The following is a 20,770-nucleotide window of genomic DNA, read 5'->3' on the forward strand; positions in this document are numbered from 1 at the left end:
CTAACAAAATTTCAGAGACAGAGCTTTCTGCATTGTGGTCTTTTTCTGAGACCCAGAGGTGTCCAAAACGCATATTGGACTTTTCACCTTCTGATCAGAACCCTGAAGAGGTACCATCTCCAAGGGGCTTCACAGCCAAACCTTCTTGAAACAGTAGGGCTTTCAGCCTGCTCTGGAACTCCTTGCATACTCTTGAATCATAGAATATGAGGGTTGGAAGGGACCTCAGGAGGTCATCTAGTCCAACCCCCTGCTCAAAGCAGGACCAATCCCCAACTAAATCATCCCAGTCAGGGCTTTGTCAAGCCTGACCTTAAAAACTTCTAAGGAAGGAGATTCCACCACCTCCCTAGGTAACGCATTCCAGTGCTTCACCACCCTCCTAGTGAAAATGTTTTTCCTAATATCCAACCTAAACCTCCCCCACTGCAACTTGAGACCATTACTCCTTGTCCTGTCATCAGCTACCACTGAGAATAGTCTAGATCCATCCTCTTTGGAATCCCCTTTCAGGTAGTTGAAAGCAGCTATCAAATCCCCCCTCATTCTTCTCTTCCGCAGACTAAACAATCCCAGTTCCCTCAGCCTCTCCTCATAAGTCATGTGTTCCAGTCCCCTAATCATTTTTGTTGCCCTCCACTGGACTCTGTCCAATATTTCCACATCCTTCTTGTAGTGTGGGGCCCAAAACTGGACACAGTACTCCAGATGAGGCCTCACCAATGTCGAATAGAGGGGAACAATCACATCCCTCGATCTACTGGCAATGCCCCTTCTTATACATCCCAAAATGCCATTGGCCTTCGTGGCAACAAGGGCACACTGTTGACTCATATCCAGCTTCTCGTCCACTGTAACCCCTAGGTCCTTTTCTGCAGAACTGCTGCTGAGCCATTTGGTCCCTAGTCTGTAGCGGTGCATGGGATTCTTCCGTCCTAAGTGCAGCACTCTGCACTTGTCCTTGTTGAACCTCATCAGATTTCTTTTGGCCCAATCCTCCAATTTGTCTAAGGCCCTCTGTATCCTATCCCTACCCTCCAGCATATCTACCTCTCCTCCCAGTTTAGTGTCATCTGCAAATTTGCTGAGGGTGCAATCCACACCATCCTCCAGATCATTTATGAAGATATCGAACAAAACCGGCCCGAGGACTGACCCTTGGGGCACTCTACTTGATACCAGCTGCCAACTAGACATGGAGCCACTGATCACTACCCGTTGAGCCTGACAATCTAGCCAACTTTCTATCCACCTTAGAGTCCATTCATCCAGCCCATACTACTTTAACTTGCTGACAAGAATACTGTGGGAGACCATGTCAAAAGCTTTGCTAAAGTCAAGGAACAACACGCCCACTGCTTTCCCCTCATCCACAGAGCCACTTATCTCTTCATAGAAGGCAATTAGATTAGTCAGGCATGACCTTCCCTTGGTGAATCCATACTGACTGTTCTTGATCACTTTCCTCTCCTCTAAGTGCTTCAGAATTGATTCCTTGAGGACCTGCTCCATGATTTTTCCGGGGACTGAAGTGAGGCTGACTGGCCTGTAGTTCCCAGGATCCTCCTCCTTCCCTTTTTTAAAGATGGGCACTACATTAGCCTTTTTCCAGGCGTCCGGGACTTCCCCCAATCGTCATGAGTTTTCAAAGATAATGGCCAATGGCTCTGCAATCACAGCTGCCAGCTTCTTTAGCACTCTCGGATGCAGCGCACCCGGCCCCATGAACTTGTGCTGGTCCAGCTTTTCTAAATAGTCCCGAACCACTTCTTTCTCCACAGGGGGCTGGTCACTTCCTCCCCATGCTGTGCTGCCCAGTGCAGTAGTCTGGGAGCTGACCTTGTTCATGAAGACAGAGACAAAAAAAGCATTGAGTACATTAGCTTTTTCCACCTCCTCTGTCACTAGGTTGCCTCCCTCATTCAGTAAGGGGCCCACACTTTCCTTGACTTTCTTCTTGTTGCTAACATACCTGAAGAAACCCTTGTTGTTACTCTTAACATTTCCTGCTAGCTGCAACTCCAGGTGTGATTTGGCCTTCCTGATTTCACTCCTGCATGCCCAAGCAATATTTTTATACTCTTCCCTGGTCATTTGTCCAATCTTCCACTTCTTGTAAGCTTCTTTTTTGTGTTCAAGAGCAGCAAGGATTTCACTGTTAAGCCAAGCTGGTCGCCTGCCATATTTACTATTCTTTTTCCACATGGGGATGGTTTGTCCTTGCAATCTCCATAAGGATTCTTTAAAATACAGCCAGCTCTCCTGGACTCCTTTCCCCCTCATGTTATTCTCCCAGGGGATCCTGCCCATCAGTTCCCTGAGGGGGTCAAAGTCTGCTTTTCTGAAGTCCAGGGTCCATATTCTGCTGCTCTCCTTTCTTCCCTGTGTCAGGATCCTGAACTCGACCATCTCATGGTCACTGCCTCCCAGGTTCCCATCCATTTTAGCTTCCCCTACTAATTCTTCCCGGTTTGTGAGCAGCAGGTCAAGAAGAGCTCTGCCCCTAGTTGGTTCCTTCAGCACTTGCACCAGGAAATTGTCCCCTACACTTTCCAAAAACTTCCTGGATTGTCTGTGCACCGCTGTATTGCTCTCCCAGCAGATATCAGGGTGATTGAAGTCTCCCATGAGAACCAGGGCCTGCGATCTAGTAACTTCTGTGAGTTGCCGGAAGAAAGCCTCGTCCACCTCATCCCCCTATCCGGTTGTCTATAGCAGACTCCCACCACGACATCACCCTTGTTGCTCACACTTCTAAACTTAATCCGGAGACTCTCAGGTTTTTCTGCAGTTTCATACTGGAGCTCTGAGCAGTCATACTACTCCCTTACATACAATGCAACTCTCCCACCTTTTCTGCCCTGCCTGTCCTCTTGGGTTGAATGTGCTGCAGACAGAGCATCGCGAAGTACAGCAGCACTCAACAAACAGCTATTACGGGCAGCCATGCTAGGAAGTCTGCTGGACAAGAGTTGCACCTTTGAAAGCCTGGTCTCTTCAACTTCAGGTCTGCCATGGAACCAGTAATGGGAATCAAACAGCTCTCTCTAAACTATACTAAAAATAAAACTTGACTTAACAGTTAACTTATCCTAAGTCTAACATAAACTATGAAACAGTAAACTAAGGCACCACGGTCTTCTAAGTGAAGGAGCTGGCTCCAAAGGAACCCAATAGGTGTACGTCCATTTGTTGCTGTGGATGGAAGATGCTAAGGCAGCTGAGGGTACTGCATCCCATTTTATCATCTTGCCCTTGGCACATTCAGGAATGCAGATGGGAAGGACAGGAGAGATGCATGAGTGCGTCAACAGGCCCTACTATGAGAAGGTTCCACCATGTGACCTGCACTAGCCAGCACATCCCACGAGCTGGACAATGCAGAAGACACCTCAAACAAGAATGCAAGGTTTTCTCCCGTTCCAGCAGGACTTGGTCTTGCATATCAGCCTGATTTCAATATTCAAGAGATACACAAGCACAAAAGACGTATGCTCTAGATTGAGAATTCTCCTCTTTGTATGTGTAAATTTGCTTGGCCTGTAAGAAATGGACGAGGCTTTCAGTATAGAGCTATTCGGTCTGTTGTATTATGCAGTGCGGTAGCCATGTCAGAAAGCTTGTCTCTCTCACCAAAAGAAGTTGGTCCAATAAAAGATATCACCCTACCCACCTTGTTTGTCTGTTTTATTATGTTCAGGTAATGTTTTATCCCCAATTTTGGCACTATGCAAGGCAGGAGTTATAATTCGCTGAGCATTAAGACTATTTAGTACAGGGAAAGTCATACATAAAGTTTTTGTAAAGTATGCTTTTTCTTTTGAATGAACTGTTAGGATAGTTCATACAAGGCACAAAGAAATGGTAATGAGCTTTATATCGCTTACCTGCCGTCCTAATTGCAGGAGAACTTCTTTAATTACTGTCTCGGTGGTGCTTTCTTTATCTATTCGTAGGGAGATATATGCCATTCCCACTCTAGACAAAAAAAATCTTTAAAATTAAAATCACTTATGCAGTTGGATTAGCTCAGGAAATTGTACCAGGATCCAAAGAGCTTCCCTCTAAGATCCCAGTTACAATTCAACCCCATTCAGTAAAAAACTTGTTACCAGCTTATAAAATTCAGCTGTCCACAAGCCTCAGTCCCACTCACACTGGACAGGTGGGAACCCACTATCCCGGAGACCAGTCACTGAAGCCTCAATACTGCTGGTGACTTCACACATGTAGGCCTATATGAAGGCCCACTGAAACCCATGGGCCTCTGACTGTGCAGCCTCACTTGCAGGACCGTGGAGTAAAATTTTTGTCAATACAATTGGGACCAAGTTGGCAATCTCAGCAGTAAGGACAGATACACAACTCATGAAACAATTCGGGAACCTTTGGGATGAAAGGTGCAACTATAAAATGAAAGTGACTATAAACTGATCAGTCTTATTTCACTGTGGAGGGTGCATAAAATGCAAAACAGTTTCAGTAGTAAAAAACAAGTAAGGTTTAAAAAAAACGTGTTTTAATCATCTAACCTATTACTAACATGGAAAAGAATGTAACATACATATCTTTATCTTAATGTTCCCTTTAAAAATATGAAGTTCTCACAAGAAAGCTTCTGCTCATCATTTGTATATGGATACAATTTGCTTAAAAAGTTATGTCTCCTTGGATTAATACGTGCTACAACTAAACAAAGATGCCCGATCATGCACAGGCACCTGTTGACTCTTAAACATGCACGACTGGGGGCTAAATCATGTAATAGTTAATGTCAGAGTCTAGAAATGAAGAAAAATGAAAGCTAAAAAAATAAATATCTGTTATACCAACAGAGATCCTTGAAATGTAGTGGATTTTGTCCTCCTTTACCCTCATGCAACTTTAAAGACTGCAAAACATTTTCCTGGCCACAACAGAAGGCAAAATTGTCTGACCAGAGTAACCTTGCAAAAAGAAGGAAAGCACTCACTTCAGCCAACCAGGATAAATTCTTATTATTTCGTGATCCTTAGGTTTGGCTCTGATGATCCAAGCTTCGGGAACCACCTCTCTGAACACTGGACCTGGGTTGGTTTCTTCAGTGGCATCATTCCTGTTGATGATGTCATCAGAAAACAAGGTCTGCTGAGAAAATGTCTGGAGCTCATAGTGCTGTTGATCATCATTTACGTAGTATGCCCTCAGCGCTGCCTCCTACAACACCACAGAAAATAGAGTGATTTGCCCTCCTCTGAAAATGTGCACTGATGTACGGTTGGGACACAGTTATGAAATTCAGTCAGTTCACTTACTCTAAAAGAGTCTTTTAAAGGAGCATAAAAACAGCTGATAGGCCACTATAGAAAATAAGCATATAGTTTCACAATGAAGTTTTAGTGATATAAAACACAAGAGGAAATTTCTCACCAGAATCCCAATATATAGCTTTTGATGGTGCCCGGAGTATTTTTGTCTAGCTATTGATTTATCATTTTAATATAAATGTAGTGAGATGCAATAGAGACACAGCTTCAGGATTCATTCTTGTACGGAGAGGTAAGTTATACTTCTCTGTGCTATGGGGCATACAGCTGCCTGCCTTTGATCCAGGTTTAAATCAAAGAGACCACTTTAAGCCCTGGATGCGCTAATCATCCCTGCTTCACAGTCACTCCATTCCCCAGGTCCACATCACCCTCTTTGGGGCTCTCCTGGCCAGGTAAAGACACTCCACCTGCAGCAGAGAGAACTTTGTAGCCTTCCTGTGCCATTACAGCCCAATTCCAAAACTGGAGACCCTCTATCACAGCCCGCATCATCTTCAGCCACCACAGACCCTGGAGCGAATATGTCCCAGGATGGCACTTTTTGTGGACTAGGAATTTTTTTTAATTTGGGAGAAGACAACAGCCAAAATAATTATGCTTGAAAAATACCAAGCAATCCTAAATAGCAAACATTTTTTGCACTGCATATTATCTTTAGATATGGATCATCAACAGTAATTTTCAAAATTTCAGTTAATTTTGAGCACATTATCAATGCAGAAGAGGGTATATAATGCAGAAGAGGGTATATAATAACCGTTATTTATTGACTGAAGCTGAAAAACATTGGTAATATTCTATATAGGTTCCTACCCTGCATCTATCAGAGTGCTTTTAAGGAAGAGCTCCTATCATTCTGTCTTTTCCCTCATTCGGCAGAGTGTTGGGTTTTTATTCAACAGCAATTTTAGTACGCCTCGTTTGATAAACAGAAAAATGGATATAAGTAGCAGTCTTGAAAGATCGTTTGTTTCATGTACGTGTAACCCTCTGGTGACTTTCCAGACTGAAGTTAAAATAATTAAATACTATATATTTAGAGAGAAAAATAGGGGGCTTGTTAGTAACCCTGGTATACTAGCCAATATCCCAGCTATCACTAAAACCACATTTGAATGTTCGACAGGATAGGTGAGTTACAGCTTAACACATAACGGTTGCTGCATACATCTATGAAGTCTCTGCAGTCTGCACATCTAACCTCAGTACCTCATAAAATGGTCGGAAGTACCAGGAATATCAACAGTGCTAGATAGAACCAAATTATGTTCTAATATTCTAGCTAAGGTACAAGCAGGTTTTGTCATCGTCGTTGTGAGATGCATTACATTTGTAAATCATTGTATGTTGGGATAGCTGGAAGCCAACATAATCTATCAGACAACAACGTTATCCATTTGAGAGTCTCTTACCACAACCTCTTCACTTTTTGCAATCCTTGGAACGGAAATCAGTCTAAATTGATTGCGTTTTACTGCATCATTACCATCAAATATCTTTAATGTTTGTTTACCTAAAGAAAACAAATATTTACGTTACCACAACAACATTTAATATATTCATGTCACAATAAGAAGTGCGTACGCAACTAGTGGACAATGCAACTTACAAAAATCTGTTTTTAACCAGTTTTAAAGAGTAACATTTATTTGCATTTTCTTAAGTTTACTTTTATTTTCCTGCTGTTAGGCTAAAATGTAACTTAACAAGAGGAAAATGAACTAAAAATTTCTTTCAAATGGCAATTTCACAATCAGTTTTCATCCAAGTATTTTGTCCATGATTTTCTAATTATTTCCCCCTTAATTTCTAATCTTTACCAATTCAGCAACCTGGAACCCAAAACAACAGACTGATGCGTCAGAACAGTTGTGGCAAGTCTGATGACTATGATTTGGAGAACAAAACATTGTTTAAAATAACCAGTATCTACAAGCCAATTACATGTCAAAGGGAAAATTTAAAATTGCCCCACATATTTTTAAAAATTAAATGTTTTCCTGATCTGCATTATATTTTAAATCTAAAATCTTCAATAAAAACTGCAACAAATCATGAACTATAAGTAGACAGCAAACTAATACCTCCCAAATGGCGACGAATGAAGGCTTTTGGTTTCAGCCCTCCACAAAATGGAGGTAGTAGTGGAATCTGGTACACTCCACTGAACATTTTTTTAAAATATTAGTTAATTACACAAATTTAAAACAAATTCTAACTCTGCACACAAATCTTACAGAACGTTTGGGGGTTTTTTAAGCCGGTGTAAGACCACCAATCCAACAGAGTCATCTTGCCACCTGCAACATGGGGGTCAAATTTGTTTCATTAATAAGGGGCTACAATCTGAGGAACACCTTTCACTCTTCTGATCCCATTACTACAGAAGAGGTGTGAGGAGTAGGGGGGTAGTTATATTTAGTCCCCTCCACAGTCTCCAATGAACAGAGAAGTCCAGCAATATATCATGGCTGTTACCCAGTTTCCTGCACAAAAGACAAACCGTTTTTGCTCTAGAGGTGTGATTAACAGTTTGAACTCTAGGTCACTCTTCACTGGCAACGTTGGGAGCATTCTCAAACAAATCCGATGTCATAACCAACCCCTCCTCATGCATTCAGCACACACTGATATGGTCACAAACCCAGCACAACCTTTAAGGAATGTGGGCAAATACCTTTTACCATTAAGCTAATAAAAGCCTGAAAGATAATCCTTTTTGTACCTTGATATGAGGCATGTGAAGAATGAATCCTGAGCTCAACAGAAATAAATGTATGTGCACTTAATTATGCTGGTTTGCAACTTCTTCCCTCACTTGGAATTAGTTCAGAGTATGACAGCAAGGACTCAAGGGGTTTTGCCCGCAAATAATCTTGATATCTATGTTCCATTTATTGTGTTAACCCATCAGAATTTCCCACAAAAAGAGGACAGCAGATGAGATGGGTGGACATGGACGAGTAAAATGAAAAACTAGCTACTGCAAAAACAAGGTATAGAAGCACAGAAACCTATAGAGATATCCAGCCCAACTCATCTCTTTAATCAGGCACCCAGACACTACAATGATGGGCAAACCATCAACACCGACAATAAATATGCAGCCAGGGCACTTCAATATCTTGCTGCAAGCTTTCAGAGCCATCTGAGACATGGAAACAGCATCTCCTATGGATCATCTCTGCTTCTACTATATATTCTGTCACCACGATTAACAGGCCTGGCTTGGAACAAATGGTCCATACCAAATTACGCTCATAACGAACAGAATCTTTCCAAACAAAAGGCCTATACTTCTATGGCCCTTGCCCTTGGCCTATTGTCCTGCAATAGGAAGTGCAAGACTTCTATTTCCTTTCCACTTTTCTTAAGAGGTAAAGCCCACACATTGTAAAGGTACTGACAGAGATTTGGGGTGGGGAAGAGGGCAGGAAGGTATTTGTTAGTTTTCCCCCTCCTCTATGATTTTGCTTCTCCATTGCTTCCCCCACCCCCATCATAACACAAAAGTTATGGCCTGTTAAGGTACTGCCAGCGTCTTTTGGGCATGACTCCCAGAATTGTATAACTTCATACCTGCAGGTGAAGGCGTCCAGACAGCACTATGAACAAGTTCCACTCAGTGTGGAAGTGATAAGCAATACGGACGTAAGTCTGGTTCTCAGGCCCAGCAACTCACTCTCTTCTGGTATTCATGATGGCAATATTGTACAAAATGGGTGCAAGAGCCAAGATCTTGTCTATATTACATTTTTACAAGGTATGTGTTATAGCCACGAGCTTTTATGCACAAGTGGCTGCAAGTGTCCTGTTTATTCTCCTCGTTACAACAGTGGCTACAACAGCTATGAAAGAAACCAGACGTGGAGATAAAAATTCTCCAACTCTGTGTGATGACAAGCAAGGAGAGCTGGGCTGTATTAAACAGCAGGGATACTAGCCTTGCACAGAAGGCTCCCATGAGGTGGGGGGAGGGGGAGTGGGATGCTTTAGTTTGTTGAAAAGTGTTTACTTCAATTGGCCTTTTACTCAACACTTTCTTCTTCAGGGTCACCCTGCTACTTCCCCCTCACTCATGCTACTTCCATCATATGGATCTTCCCTCTTGCCATACTATGGCAGTATGGATGCTGCTCCTTTTGCGGCCCATCAATGTTGCCCTGAGCATTGGTCCTTCAGGAGCTGAGCACAGGACACGGGTAGGAGCTTGTGACCTAAGGCTCTGAACTGTGATTCACCACAACCAGATCACCATGCCAGCAGCTCAGGGGGAAAGACCCATTTTAAAGTAGAGCTCCAAACTCCCCCAAACACAAGCACCCAAGGGCTTCTACTGTACACTCTGCAGCATGTACAAGAGGAACATTTAATTACTCAGCAGGAGCTTAGTCAAAGCAGCTGTCAGGAGTAATTAAGGATCACTACAATATAAGACAATACAATAAGTGCTCAAATTTTGCCTCTCTTACGTGGATGTTTTACAACCACCCTAAGCTACTGTACACACGCATCATCACTACTGTGTTCTGATTTTCCGTGACAAGGGAGAAATGTACTGAATTTATTTTAGGGTTTTTGGATACCATGGAGATCGGTCCAGTCCTGAAGCAGGGTGGGCAGAGCATAGATAGACGGCTCTGCACTGCTTAAGGCTGTAGTAAGACTGATGAAAGGGTAAAGATGTCAAGTTTAGGAAATGCCTCCTTCAACTAAAGGATTCCCACTATTCACCATAAGCCTGAAGAAGTCTCTCCCTGTGGGGAAAAAGGAAGAAAGAGGAGAAGAAAACCTTTTAGGAATCACAACACTGAAAATTCTGCAGCCAAAGGCTGTATCCGTGGCCCCCTGTTCAAGTGCTGTCACCTCTATAGTGCTGTTCACTTCAGCCCTTTCCACTGCACCCAGAGAGCACGTAGCGCGATCTGGAACAAAAAGGCCTCAGCTACGTTTGAAGCCACTGCTGGAGAGGAAATGGGTACAAGGTAGCGTAGCAAATAAGGGGTGGAAAGGCGGGTGCTTACAGAAGGAAAAAAGAGTAACTATAACGCTCAACTCAAAGACATCTTGAACCAACCTACCAATTCAGCCATCTGCATTACAAACAATGCTTACAGAAGCAGCAGCGAGAGCTATACCTTACCGGTCTCCACCTTCCCCGATTTTGCCAAAGATTTCATTCCTGTCTATTGCCACAGTGGAATGAACTTTGGAAGCAGACCTCAAGTTTCTTCTTTCCTATAGGAATGCTTTAAAAATAGGTATCTAAAGAGCAATCTTATAGAAGCCTCACAGTGCCTAAGATCATTTTAAGAAACACACGATCTAGATATAGTCTATTGACTGACAACATTAAGAGAGCCCAAATTCTTTTTCCAGAAGCTGGCTTGGGGATATAATGATAGGTGGTAAAGATTGGAAGTGTCCTCAGATAAATGGAAATCCTTATGTATTTATTTGGCATAATCCATCTTAAAAGGTCTGTTGATTGAGTCTGGTATTACAATCTGATGAAAGACTGTGTCTGCTTTACTTCACTTCAGCTGCTGGGAATGAACTCATGCAAGGCCATTTAACTAGGATTATGCAGAATGCCCTTTGATCTAATAAGAACTAGAATGTCTGTCCAGATTCAAGTCAGCACAGTGAAGTTCTTTCAACAGGACTTTTTTTTTTTAAATGTTACACTTTTTAGAGTAGGACATACAATTTTTTTTATTTATTTTTTTTTTTTGGTAGTAACGACTGTATTCTAAGAGAAAGATTTGTATATGATTACACAACTCTTCCCCTAGATTGACAATCAGGTCCACATTCTGAAATGAACCCCACACTTTTCATTCTGATGCTAATGCTCAAAGCAGTCGTTATTAAAATTAGTCATCTAGGTATGACACCCCTTCTTTGGTCAGCATCTTATTACCACAACTCGTCATTTGTACAAATATTTCTATTCTGAGCTGTGTGTAAACCCACCACAAAGGGGTCATTATATAAATAATGACAGGTTTCAGAGTAGCAGCCGTGTTAGTCTGTATTCACAAAAAGAAAAGGAGTACTTGTGGCACCTTAGAGACTAACCAATTTATTTGAGCATAAGCTTTCGTGAGCTACAGCTCACTTCATCAGATGCATTCAGTGGAAGATATAGTGGGGAGATTTATATACACAGAGAACTTGAAACAATGGGTGTTACCATACACACTGTGACGAGAGGGATCACTTAAGATGAGCTAATACCAGCAGGAGAGCGGGGTGGGAGGAGAAAACCTTTTGTAGTGATAATCAAGGTGGGCCATTTCCAGCAGTTGACAAGAATGTCCGAGGAACAGTGTGTGTGTGGGGGGGAAATAAACATGGGGAAATAGTTTTACTTTGTGTAATAACCCATCCACTCCCAGTCTCTATTCAAGCCTAAGTTAACAGCAACCACATACCACACAACAGAACCACTAACCCAGGAACCTATCCTTGCAATAAAGCCTGTTGCCAACTGTGTCCACATATCTATTCAGGGGACACCATCATAGGGCCTAATCACATCAGCCACACTATCAGAGGCTCGTTCACCTGCACATCTACCAATGTGATATATGCCATCATGTGCCAGCAATGCCCCTCTGCCATGTACATTGGTCAAACTGGATAGTCTCTACGTAAAAGAATAAATGGAGACATATCAGATATCAAGAATTATAACATTCATAAACTAGTCGGAGAACACTTCAGTCTCTCTGGTCACTCGATTACAGACCTAAAAGTCGCAATATTACAACAAAAAGACTTCAAAAACAGACTCCAATGAGAGACTGCTGAATTGGAATTAATTTGCAAAATGGATACAATTAATTTAGGCTTGAATAGAGACTGGGAGTGGATGGGTCATTACACAAAGTAAAACTATTTCCCCATGTTTATTCCCCTCCCCCCCACTGTTCCTCAGAGGTTCTTGTCAACTGCTGGAAGTGGCCCACCTTGATTATCACGACAAAAGGTTCCCCCACCCCTCTCTCCTGCTGATATTAGTTCATCTTAAGTGATCACTCTCCTTACAGTGTGTATGGTAACACCCATTGTTTCATGTTCTCTGTGTATATAAATCTCCCCACTGTATTTTCCACTGAATGCACCCGATGAAGTGAGCTGTAGCTCACGAAAGCTCATGCTCAAATAAATTGGTTAGTCTCTAAGGTGCCACAAGTACTACTCCTTTTCTTATTATATAAATAATTTGCATACAACTTGTCTGACTTCTTTTTTTTTTTGGAAAAGATATTTAAATATTTGTAATTTATGTTAGATAAGGCTCTATTTATGTTAGTAGCCTCTCCAATTCTCATTGTTAAAGGAAAAGGCTAGGGAGATCAATTGTGAAATGAAGTTGGCATATAGCTTAACCTAAAAGCTTCTTCTTTCTACTATGTAACTAATTATAAGATGATTTCTGATAAGAGTTATCAACTGATGTATCATACAAATGGCTCCTTGCAACAGATTTTTTTTCACCTCCTCAAGTCTTTAGTCCTCAAGTCGTCTCTTCTTACAACTAAATCATAGTTTCACCTTTTGAAAGGGGCTTTTATCTTTCCCATCAATGGGTTCTTTCAGAGCTGTTCAATTTATAGAGCAAAACTGGTTTGGTTTTGTTGTTTTTTAAGCAGGAAGCTACTGCAAGGTCAGTGTTAGGTACTTGTTTACCAAACCATGAAACCTGATTCAGAAACACTGAGTTTCTTTGGGGACAGGATATGTAATACTTGGTGAAACCAAAACAGATTTCCTCATATTCTGAGAGTTTTGTGAATAGGGAGAGCCTTTTTATTTTTTTCTTACTTTTCAAAAATCTTAAGCACAGCTTGAAAAATATATCTATCAATGATGAGTGGGAAGCTTTTCCCTGGCAAGCACAGGAGCCTAATCTGACAGTATCAGCTGAATTTAAGGTTTTGAAAAACAAGAAAATCTTCCAAATCCAAACGGAGTGCAAACCAACTGCAGTGCTGTCTTCCTTACCCTGGCTGCTCCCCTACCTGGATTTCTACTGCTCTCAGCTGCGCCAAGCAGCAGCAAAGAGAAATTAGCAAGACTCTGGTCAGTTTCATTGCTGCCATTCAAAACCCAGTTGGGTAGCTATGAAACTGACATGAATCATGTAAATGTCATGCTGTTGTTCCTTCGAAAAACCAACCTCTTTCCCCATGTCATCCTGGTTCTCTGAATATATCACTGGTCGTTTCATCAGTACTGGGGTCTCACCTTCTTACCATGAGACAGGCTGAAACTTCAGCTCTAAGGGATTTTGGGACCACAAGGCTGTGAAAGCTGCCAGTCTTTCACACAGTGGCTACATGCTCACCCTGAGCCTTAACAGCTGTTCATGGAACTTTTTCACACATCTGCCATGAGCTCCACTGCAGATTCCAACCACAGCAGCATCTGATCCACTTTCCTCTGTTCACCTCTAGCTTCAGGGGACACGGATCATAGGCTTTGAATCCGTCTGAGCAGTGCCCCAGAGGAATAAGCTGCACCCATGACTACCTCTGAAGCACTGTAATGAGCTCAAATGTCTTCTTCAAAAAAGCCTGGACTTGTCTGTGGAGCAGAGTGAAACCCCACCTTTGAGATCTATTCTCTCCTTTGCCACTCTGGAAAGTGCAACACCCACTCGCAGATCCTCAGTAAACACCTCCGTTTCTCTGTCAACAGATTCAGCACTTGCCCAAGCAGGGTGCAGAGCCAACTGATCCGGGCATGTCCACTCTCACATCACAATGTCCTACCCCATGACCTGGAGGTTGGGGACCACCGGACAAACAGGCTGCAGTCTTGATGGGCAACAGATGGGGGCAAAGGCCCACTTTGCCCCTTTTTTCTTGGATATGATCCTTTAGGCCCTCCCACCCCCACAATGAAGGGAAGGGAGAGAATATTCCTTGGCAGCTGCCCCAGTGTTGTCCTCTTGGTTACTCCCCGGGAAACCTGTGGGTGTCAGATATGCTAAGTCCCACAACAGGCAGTAAGCAGCTCCCTGGGGACAGCTACGAAGTATGGGTGTCCCAGTGCAAGGGGAATTTCTGGGGTCACAAGCTCCTCTTTTCCCTTCAGTCCTCTGCATCTGCCAGCAAAAGTAATGATCTTTCCACCTGTTGGAAATACCAACAATAAGCTTACACAGAGAGCAAGCCCCCTGTGTACAGGGGATGACACCTCCAAACACATTTTGCATACTATCCCCATCTGCTGCCAGGGACAAATTATACCTAAGCATCTGGACTGGCATACGGGATCAAAGAGAATCTGCAAACAGGACAGACTGAGTGAAAGTGCGATGGCAGTCTTAATTTATTAATTCATTAAACCAAATCATAAAAACCGTAAAGCTAAAATAAAATCAATCAATCAAAGAAGACAGCGTGTGATGCTCAGAATGTCTTTATTCCTTTTCAAAAGTCACACACTGACAATCCAGACAGAGGAGGTGGTTTGAGCTTTGCATCACACTAAAGCCATCAACCTGGCTGAAGCTCTACTCTGCACAACAGCATCTTTCAAAAGATGTTTGTTACTCTTAAGTGTCAATGGGAAGTAGCCTCGGGAAGAATGGCCCAGTGCCTAACACGATACACTGTAAATCCCAGTCTGTAATGAACACCCTTTGAGAATAATCACCACAGAGTTTTACCTGTTGTTTGGGCAGCAGGGGGTTCTCATCACCAGCTGTGACCGACAGAAGACTTAAATGAACAAAAACATCAGGGCCTGATCATGCAAGCTGCATGTACCCTCAACCTGCCTTGATTTCTGGCACACAACCAAAGGCAGAGTCTCTAACATCTTTATGTTCTGGGATCCCTGCAGATCCAGGAACTAAGAGCTCAACATAAATAATTTTTATTTTGAGAATTATGGAGCTCTCTCTTCTGGGGATTTGTTACATCCGTACGATATCATCCAAACAGTAGTATTTCCATCCTCTAAATCGCCAGTTATGAAGAAATATTAGCAATGATGGATAATTAAAGCCTGTTTTGTTGTTTGTTTGCCAGATTAGGACTGTGATTCTTTATGTTCAGCATCATTTTCAAACACGGCCTCAGCTAAGAACAATGTGCGTTGTCTCTAGGAACACAGAAATTGACATCCTGGGTATCCCGTCTCCAGTTATACTGTATAGTTTAACAGGTACAACCATCTGTGGGAACAACTCTTTTCAGGTTAGCTTAAACCCCTTCCCAAAAGACATGAGCTAAACACAGAAAAGGGCCTCACACCAGAATAAAAGGCTTTCATGACGGAATAAGAGTAACCACACAGGGATTACGTTCTATTGGTTAAAATTCACACTTTAGCTTATACCAATATAACTTTCCTGTGTAGACAAGCCTGTAGATGCTGCTTTATGCCCTGAAGCGTGAGGGTTCAGATCTCTTCCCAAACTCTTTTAAAAAATATTTACTATTGTAACTAGATATCTGTGCTACCCATCTAAAATATCCTAATTACCCCTGATAAGTTCTTGGCCTCAATAATATCTTGTTACAATAAGTTCCACAGTTTAATAATGCATTGTCTTAAAAAGCCTCTATCCGTTTTAATTTTTCTCCCTATCAATTTCATTTAATGTCCCCCTGTTCTCACATTATGAGAAAGGATGAACCAAAGATCCTCATGTAACTTTGTTTATAAACCATTCTTTATTTTATACACTTTTTATCATGGTTCTCGTTTGTTCGTTCTCTAACGAAAATAGCGTGTCATACAAACCAAAGTTGGCCAGACGTCCTTTCACATCCTAAAAAATATCCTGTGTGTTATTTTTCACTGCCCTTTTTTTTTTTTTTTTTTTTTTTTTAAACAGACCTGTATCTGTGAGGTAAACTGAAAAAAACACAACAGCTACATCTTTTCTGGAAGATAAATAGCAGGCTAGCTACCATAATTGTAAAGGTGACCACCCTTTCTAGTATCATGTTCCCTTGCACAGTAAAAGTCTGTGCACTCTGAAAGAAGAGCTTGACTTGAAACAGTGATGCAACAAATTTAAAGATCCCTCCTGCAAAGTCAATGAGTGGATCTCTCGACCCCTTGGGCTACATACAGCAGGGGGCAGGATCAGCTGTAGGAGGAGTAAAGCCTTACTACCTGGTATCAGTTACATTAATATCTGAAAGTGTCAAAACAATGATTAATCAATACTTCCCACTGAGCACAATGCCTTCGTTTTCAATAGAAGCATTAGAATTTCTCTCCTTCTAACACAGTGATCATCAAAAATCATGGCATGAAAGAGAGCCAGTTATACTGGAACATCTGTATCAATTTATGTTGTGTTAATATATAGTAAGGGGAAGCAATTCATTTTAGTACAACCACTTTATTTAAACCACAGGATTAAAGATTCTTTGCGTTAGTCTTTGAAAATGTACAGCGTGTTCCTGTTCTCCCAAGTTTTACTGATTGACACTGTAGAGAAATATGTGTAAGGAAAAACAATGTTTAGAATCTCTTTTTGAGCACAATATCTTCATCTTCTTGGTCAGTCCGTATAAAATAAGGCGTATTGGATTAAAAGTGTCAACCAAGCCATCTGAGATACCAGGATAGACATCTCACTCCCTTTGACAGCCACTGATGGAGAAATACCAGCCTCAGTCAGTAAGACATAGAAGTAAAAACAGGTGCTGGCACATAAAGGATTATTTCGCTTTGCTATTTGAAAAGCTGCCCACTGGAAAATGTGCACGTTTATTTGACAAACCACAGCTGGTCACAATCTGATCCTACAATATGGAAGTATGTGGGGTGTCATAAATTCCTCATAGTCATCCAGAGAGAGTGAAGTTTAAACCCTATTTTAAAATAAAGGGGACGTACTAAACACATTTGAGCACACTGTCAGAACTATGCTAAGTATTGATCTGGAATGGCCCTTGTCACATGGCAATTTCCTCAATAGTCTTAGATCTTGAAAGAACATGAAGGGGACACGGAAGGTTCTTTCTTTCCTTTTTCTTCAATCTACTTTTTCGTACTAGAGCCATTTATGCAACCACATCATGAAAAATGTGAAGATATGCTGGTTTTAGTCATTTATTCCACTTCCTTTTATTTTGTTTTAATAAACTGTGATTGACTACACTAGTCAAGAAAATGAGATTAATAATAGCTAATATCAAACACAGAGCAGTCAATGGGTACAAAAACTGTACTACGCACTTGCAAATGGACTTCAATCCTGACAAACAAACACCACTATCTTTATTCTTACTGGGCCTCACCTGAGCAGAGGGTAGACCTCATTTTACTTATGTCCTTGGTAAGATTTGAACCCAAGTAGCCACGGATGAAAGGCTAGTGCTTTAAAGAAATGTACTGCCTGCCCTCCAAATCTATCACTTAACATTACCGGATCATTAAATACAAACACATGATTTCTCAACTGCTATTGTGAGAGATGCCTAGCTGTGACTTACAGAGAATACTATTTATAGAAAGCAATTAACTCCAGTGATACTGACCTGTGGAAAACACCTGGAGAGAAGGTTGACTGCAATGATCTAATGAATACCATCACCTCTTTTCACTAAAATGCTGAAGTGGATTTCACAGAAGGGCCTATCCATTATCACTTCATATACATAAAGATGTGCTGACCCAATATTGAATACACAAGATCTGTAATTACCATTAGAATGTAATTGTCTGACCAAAGTGAAGCTTTATTTAGGAGTAATATTCTTCATAAGGAAAAGCAGGTTAAGCTAATATAATAAAGGCTGTGTTGAGCCAATATTCCCAATTTACTAAAATTCGACTTACTTGAATCTGTTGAAATCACTGACCCTTGTGTTAAGCCATCAACATCCTCATCTTCATCTGTGGAAAGAAAAGTTTCAAGGAGAAGGTTACCTTTTAATTGGACAAAATAATAGTTGAATCTTATTTTAAAATAGTTTAATGGAAGTAACAAAGACAACAAAAGTCACAGGGGGCGCATACACTACAGCAACAACCACATTTCCTCTTCCAATACTTAGCTTTTTAAAACTGAAATCACTACCACAACATCCCAATGAATGTAGCAGTGTAACATACACTGACAATAAGAATTAACATGTAACTACTGTGTGGGTTATAGCCTCAAATTCTCTCTCACTGATTGTCTCAGTATTACTATTTGCAAATTTCATCAACCTGTCATGTCTGCCTATAAATTAAAAATATACTTTCTGATCATAAGTTTTAAACTATGACATTGTAACAGGAATCAGAGTATTAAATGGTGTCCGATCAGATCTATCGATTTAATAAAAATAATTCTAGAACTGAATAGTTGCAAATAACACAAGATTTTGTTTGTCCAGCTCTAGAAGAGAAAACTTGAGTTGATTTATTACTTAAAACTGGGAGTCAAAGTATTAGATGATATTTGTAGTTTATATATTCAAATGTTTAATGTTGGCAAAATAATTAAGAGGAAATTACTGACCTTTGATTGTGCTTCTCTGAAGGTATCATCCTGACTGAAATCTCACTCCTGTGTCTCGCTTCTCTAGTGCAAGACGGATGGAACTTCCTCTTGACAGATTTCGTTCTCCAAGAGCAGCAATAGCAAGGTGGAACACAAGCCAGACCACCATACTGATAGACATGTGGCCTCCACACAGTTTAACTGCTGCCCTTGGAAACCTCCAATCAATTACTGACTGTGATTGGCCAAAAATAAAAAAAAATTAAAAAAAAAAAGTCAGCCAATAAAAAAAATGATTGAAAATCTGACTCAAGAAGAGATGAAAAAAAATCAAGGCCCCCCCAAACACCGCTTCAACAAAGATAAACCTCCAGGATTTGAGGAAAGGTGGGTGAGTGAGTGAGAGAGAATCCTGATATAATGAAATCTTCAAAGATGCAGAATTACAGGTCAGTAATTTTCCCTTCTCTAAAACTACCATTTACCAGAATTCTCACTACTGGAGAGTAAACAACTTGACAGATCTTTCAGTGAAGAGTTATAGTAATGTTGCAACAAGTAAAAAAAACAAGTTCCAGTCTATTTAACCCTCCCTTGTTCCTCCTCCTCCTATTTATGTTTATGTAGGTCTTTTCCTATTTTATTACTGTAACCCCCACCCAAATCTGTTATGTCTTTATAGGATTGTGTGGTCTTGCAGCTTTGACAAATTGTAAGATTACATAATTCTCTTTAAGATCCCATGAAGCATGTGGCATTTTGGAACGTATACAAGCTATAAGTCATTTGCCTTTTTGGCCTTTCCATTGTTTGGTTTTATTATATAAAAATCAATACAAAATTAATCACCATACCAAAAGGCTAATGCCAACAGTGTTACCAGCAATGGTGTTTTGGAGATTATGGTTTTTAAATAAAGGAGAGATCCGACATTTGCCCGTCACCACCATAAGTAACAACAATAGCATCCTGCACGATTAATTAGAACCAAAACTCGAAAAACTGTATAGCATCAATACAGGACAACTCCAAAGAAACAAAACAGAGCTTAGACTTTCTCTCTTGGAAAGGAATTCTGGAACATGGAGACCCTAAAAGAGAATTCCTTCTGGACTCCAAGCAAAAACGCTTTGTGAAAGCACAGAGAGTGCAACGAGCCTGCCTTATGTATATCTGGGATGGAAATATCCTTTGCTGTGATCAAGCCTTGACAGGCCAGCCACATCACAGCCATGCAAAAAGCTAACAGTTAGAAAGGGCTGCTTATCAAGTCGGTGCAAAATGAAAAAGTGTGATGGTCTTTCTAAGGCATTAGTCAGCTCTAGTTAAAGATCTATGGACCTCTGAACCTCAAGGATTTAGAGGAGATGAGCATTCAGGCATTGGAAACAGACTAGAGAGAATAGGGTCATTAAGGTGGAACTTGATCACCTCTAGAGAAGAGCCTCAAATGAGTTTATAGCAACAGCTTATCCTTAGGCGATTTGGTATAGACAGGAAGGAATGCTTTCAGGGCCTGAGGCTTGCTCACTCAGATACAGTCGCTACCACCACTGAAATGGCCATTCACGTAAGAAATTAAAACTCCTAGGAACCAGGTGGTTCAAAAGGAGCTTTCCAGACTGAAAGGAAACAAGAGGGATGGAAGGAGAGACATCCCCACAGTCACCAACAACAGCCTGCAAATACCACTCTCCCCTGGAGGAAAAGAGTTGGGAATAGCTCCCTGCGCCCACTACTTGCCACAGCCCCTACACCGGTCTGTCCTCAAGTCCAGTGGGAGCGGAGCTGGCATCTATACCCCGTGCTCCTGGGCCTGTCACCCACGCCAAGGGAAATGAGCAGGAAGGCTCTGCACTGTCAACAAGGAGTTTGCACAGGATTTTATATAATGTTTAAGCAATTTAATATCTACCCTCGTATATCAAACTGTGTTGGCAGGTACTTTCCTACTGGGGGCCAGGCAGCAGGCTCCGGAGCTGGGATG

The 20,770-nt window shown here is 41.4% G+C and overlaps 1 protein-coding gene across 1 annotated transcript in view; it reads right to left on the minus strand.

Moving 5' to 3' along the window:
- DGKQ (diacylglycerol kinase theta) overlaps positions 1 to 20,770 on the minus strand; it is a 176,487-nt gene that overhangs the window by 55,243 nt on the left and 100,474 nt on the right. Inside the window, exons 7-10 of the mRNA XM_084627882.1 lie at positions 18,132 to 18,188; positions 6,722 to 6,822; positions 4,973 to 5,196; positions 3,888 to 3,978 (exon numbers count right to left, since the gene is read on the minus strand). Of these exons, the coding sequence (XP_084484008.1) occupies positions 3,888 to 3,978; positions 4,973 to 5,196; positions 6,722 to 6,822; positions 18,132 to 18,188 (473 nt within the window). The remainder of the gene's footprint in view (positions 1 to 3,887; positions 3,979 to 4,972; positions 5,197 to 6,721; positions 6,823 to 18,131; positions 18,189 to 20,770) is intronic.

The sequence above is a fragment of the Lepidochelys olivacea genome (assembly GCF_965140295.1).
Source record: "Lepidochelys olivacea isolate rLepOli2 genome assembly, chromosome: 5".
Lineage (NCBI taxonomy): Eukaryota > Metazoa > Chordata > Testudines > Cheloniidae > Lepidochelys > Lepidochelys olivacea.